Here is a 4,538-nt window from a genome sequence, read left to right as displayed (position 1 = left end):
TGACAGTGGTAACAATTGTAGTAGTTGTTGGTAATGCGGTAACATCAACAATAGCTGCTGTAGCAGTAGGAGCAGCAGCAGGGGCAGCAGCTGGAATTGGCATGTTATTATCACTATGGGAGGCAAAAATAAGAACAGGAGCAGTAGCAGTAGCAGTAACAGCAGTAGCAGGATGCCTTGCAGGAACAACAGCAGCGATATTGCAATCATTGTTAGGGGCACAGTCACTAACAGGATCATCGGTAACTGGAGCAATGGCAGGAGCTACAATAGTAACATTAGCAAGAACACAATTACAATGGGCAATAGAAACAATACAGTGGGTAACAGACACCATACAATGTGTGGTAAACCTAGCGCAAAAATTAAAAGCATCATTACCTGCAGCAACAGTAACTGGAGGATCAGGATTAGCAGCAGCCATATTATATCAATCATGGCAAGAAGAAGCAGTAGAAGCATCATCTGTACCAGGAGTATTTAGACCGGCATCATCTGGATCAGAAGTATCTCGGCCAACAGTATCTGGCCCAGTATTATCTGAACCAGGACCTTCAGGACCAGGAGCATCTGTAGTAGCAGTATCAGGTCCACCATCATCTGGACCAGGACCTTCAGGACCAGGACCATCTGGAGCAGCAGTATCAGGTCCACCATCAACTGGACCAGGACCTTCAGGACCAGGACCATCTGGAGCAGCAGTATCAGGTCCACCATCATCTGGACCAGGACCTTCAGGACCAGGAGCATCTGGAGCAGCAGTATCAGGTCCACCATCATCTGGACCAGGACCTTCAGGACCAGGAGCATCTGGAGCAGCAGTATCAGGTCCACCATCATCTGGACCAGGACCTTCAGGACCAGGAGTATCTGGAGCAGCGGTATCAGGTCCACCATCATCTGGATCAGGACCTTCAGGACCAGGAGCATCTGGAGCAGCGGTATCAGGTCCACCATCATCTAAACCAGGACCTTCAGGACCAGGAGCATCTGGAGCAGCGGTATCAGGTCCACCATCATCTGGATCAGGACCTTCAGGACCAGGAGCATCTGGAGCAGCAGTATCAGGTCCACCATCATCTGGATCAGGACCTTCAGGACCAGGAGCATCTGGAGCAGCAGTATCAGGTCCACCATCATCTGGATCAGGACCTTCAGGACCAGGAGCATCTGGAGCAGCAGCATCAGATCCAGCATTATCTGGATCAGGACCTTCAGGTCCACTATCACCTGGACCAGGACCTTCAGGACCAAGAGCATCTGAAGCAGTAGTATCAGGTCCAGCATCATCTGGATCAGGACCTTCAGGACCAAGAGCATCTGGAGCAGCAGTATCAGGTCCACCATCATCTAAACCAGGACCTTCAGGACCAGGAGCATCTGAAGCAGCAGTATCAGGTCCAGCATCATCTGGACCAGGACCTTCAGGACCAAGAGCATCTGGAGCAGCAGTATCAGGTCCACCATCATCTAAACCAGGACCTTCAGGACCAGGAGTATCTGGAGCAGCAGTATCAGGTCCAGCATCATCTGGATCAGGACCTTCAGGACCAAGAGCATCTGGAGCAGCAGTATCAGGTCCACCATCATCTGGACCAGGACCTTCAGGACCAGGAGCATCTGGAGCAGCAGTATCAGGTCCACCATCATCTGGACCAGGACCTTCAGGACCAGGAGCATCTGGAGCAGCAGTATCAGGTCCACCATCATCTGGATCAGGACCTTCAGGACCAAGAGCATCTGGAGCAGCAGTATCAGGTCCACCATCATCTGGATCAGGACCTTCAGGACCAAGAGCATCTGGAGCAGCAGTATCAGGTCCACCATCATCTAAACCAGGACCTTCAGGACCAGGAGCATCTGGAGCAGCAGTATCAGGTCCAGCATCATCTGGATCAGGACCTTCAGGACCAAGAGCATCTGGAGCAGCAGTATCAGGTCCACCATCATCTGGACCAGGACCTTCAGGACCAGGAGCATCTGGAGCAGCAGTATCAGGTCCACCATCATCTAAACCAGGACCTTCAGGACCAGGAGCATCTGGAGCAGCAGTATCAGGTCCACCATCATCTAAACCAGGACCTTCAGGACCAGGAGCATCTGGAGCAGCAGTATCAGGTCCACCATCATCTGGACCAGGACCTTCAGGACCAAGAGCATCTGGAGCAGCAGTATCAGGTCCACCATCATCTGGATCAGGACCTTCAGGACCAAGAGCATCTGGAGCAGCAGTATCAGGTCCACCATCATCTAAACCAGGACCTTCAGGACCAGGAGCATCTGGAGCAGCAGTATCAGGTCCAGCATCATCTGGATCAGGACCTTCAGGACCAAGAGCATCTGGAGCAGCAGTATCAGGTCCACCATCATCTGGACCAGGACCTTCAGGACCAGGAGCATCTGGAGCAGCAGTATCAGGTCCACCATCATCTAAACCAGGACCTTCAGGACCAGGAGCATCTGGAGCAGCAGTATCAGGTCCACCATCATCTAAACCAGGACCTTCAGGACCAGGAGCATCTGGAGCAGCAGTATCAGGTCCACCATCATCTGGACCAGGACCTTCAGGACCAGGAGCATCTGGAGCAGCAGTATCAGGTCCACCATCATCTGGATCAGGACCTTCAGGACCAGGAGCATCTGGAGCAGCAGCATCAGATACAGCATTATCTGGATCAGGACCTTCAGGTCCACTATCATCTGGACCAGGACCTTCAGGACCAAGAGCATCTGAAGCAGCAGTATCAGGTCCAGCATCATCTGGATCAGGACCTTCAGGACCAAGAGCATCTGGAGCAGCAGTATCAGGTCCACCATCATCTAAACCAGGAACTTCAGGACCAGGAGCATCTGGAGCAGCAGTATCAGGTCCAGCATCATCTGGACCAGGACCTTCAGGATCAGGAGCATCTGGAGCAGCAGTATCAGGTCCACCATCATCTGGACCAGGACCTCCAGGACCAGGAGCATCTGGATCAGGATCTTCAGGCCCAGGACCATCTGAACCAGCAGCATCAGGGCCAGCAGAATCGGGTTCAGCAGCATCTGGGGCAATGGGAACAGGATCAGCAGCATCAGGTACAGCAGCATCTGAAGCAACAGGATCAGCAGCTTCTGGAGCAGCAGGACTGGCAGCAGCAGCAGGATCAGCAGGTGTGGGAGTAGCAGCAGGAGTAATGGGAGGAATACTGAGAGGACTTTTGGCAGGAGCAGGATCAGAAAATAATGGATCAAAACAGAAAAGCCCATCACAGACACAATCAGCAGAGAAGGTAAGACCGCAGATTGGTGTGACAGCTTGTGCAATTTATGTGTGTGCTTTTAATGTGACCCTGTTTCATAATACAGTGAAACAAATTATAAATGCAACACTTTTGTTTTTGCCCCCATTTTTCATGAGCTGATCTAAAAGATCTAAGACTTTTTCTGTGTACAAAAAAGGCCTATTTCTATCAAATAGAAATAGTTCACAAATCTGTCTAAATCTGTAATTGTGTACAGATCCCTGCAACATGGGGCCGTGCATTATCATGCTGTAACATGAGGTGTGATTAGCAAGAAATTAATGTGTCATCCATTTTTTTAAAACACTATGTCTTTGCAAGAAACTGAACGTTATGTACAACATTATTACCTGTAATCCAGAGTCTCAGCAGAACAGGGAAATTCAATTGTTTTCCACAAACTGATTCTTTTCTTGGATTCATAGGTTTGTTTACAAACCCAATTCCAAAAAAGTTGGGAAGAATTATGAAATGCCATAAAATCAGAAATATGTTATCTATTCATTCTTTCTTTAATCTTTATTAAGAGAAAATTAATCTTATTTAAAGCTGCAGTCTGTTACTTTTTTTGGTTACAATTTATCTGAAATCAATATTTGAGCAAGTGCATAACCAGCCAGTGCTCAGAACTATCGTCTTACTTTAGCCCTATTCACAACGGTTGTCTTATAATAATGTTTTCTAATTTAAGTGGTACAGGTAGGTTTTCTTGGGAAATTCAAGCATGCTGCTGTGTAATTTTGTCAAGTTTGTAAACATAAAGAAGTTTTCCCGGCTACTACTAATGCATATGAGGATCCTGCAGATGGCGGATCGTTTACAGCCTTTTCTCAGAGCAGCTGGAATAATTAAGTGTATCATTCTGATGGCGGATTATGTTTTTTTATGAAACACGTGAATTAAATTAAATTATGTTTCCAGTTTTAAATGTGCTTCTGATTACAGAGCCTGGGATTACACAATATCTGTATTCTAAAGGCATGGTTAAAAGAATGTCTGAACTCATTTAATCCCAAATTTTTCGCAAACATGGAAATATCCAAATTATGTGTCATTAGTAACCCTTTGAAATAAATTGAACTTTGCCACAGTCCATTTTAAATGAGCCTTGGCCCTGAGAAAACGCCTGCGCTTCTTGATCATGTTTAGATTTGGCTTCTTTTTTGACCTATAGAGTTTTAGCCGGCAACGGGAATGGCACGGTGGATTGTGTTCACGACAATGTTTTATGACAATGGAAGTATTCCTGAGCCC

General features: G+C 47.6%; 1 protein-coding gene across 1 annotated transcript; it reads right to left on the bottom strand.

The window, feature by feature from the left end:
- Window positions 1-430: 430 nt before the first annotated feature.
- On the bottom strand, window positions 431-4,010 carry LOC132142336 (collagen alpha-1(III) chain-like). The gene is made up of 2 exons (XM_059552170.1): window positions 3,982-4,010; window positions 431-3,197 (listed from the first exon to the last, which is right to left on the bottom strand). Exons 1-2 carry the CDS (start codon window positions 4,008-4,010, stop codon window positions 431-433), a joined length of 2,796 nt encoding a protein of 931 aa, XP_059408153.1.
- Between the last annotated feature and the right edge of the window lie 528 nt (window positions 4,011-4,538).

Source organism: Carassius carassius, chromosome 1 (assembly GCF_963082965.1).
Source record: "Carassius carassius chromosome 1, fCarCar2.1, whole genome shotgun sequence".
In the NCBI taxonomy this organism is placed as follows: domain Eukaryota; kingdom Metazoa; phylum Chordata; class Actinopteri; order Cypriniformes; family Cyprinidae; genus Carassius; species Carassius carassius.
This window is presented reverse-complemented; position numbering and strand designations above follow the sequence as displayed.

Bases quoted from the DNA above. Each gene is read 5' to 3' on its own strand.
- LOC132142336 (XM_059552170.1), bottom strand. From the start codon at position 4,010: ATGCTTGAATTTCCCAAGAAAACCTACCT. The intron at 3,198-3,981 runs GTACCACTTAAA...TCCTGCCAAAAG, and splicing joins TTTCCCAAGAAAACCTACCT to TCCTCTCAGTATTCCTCCCA.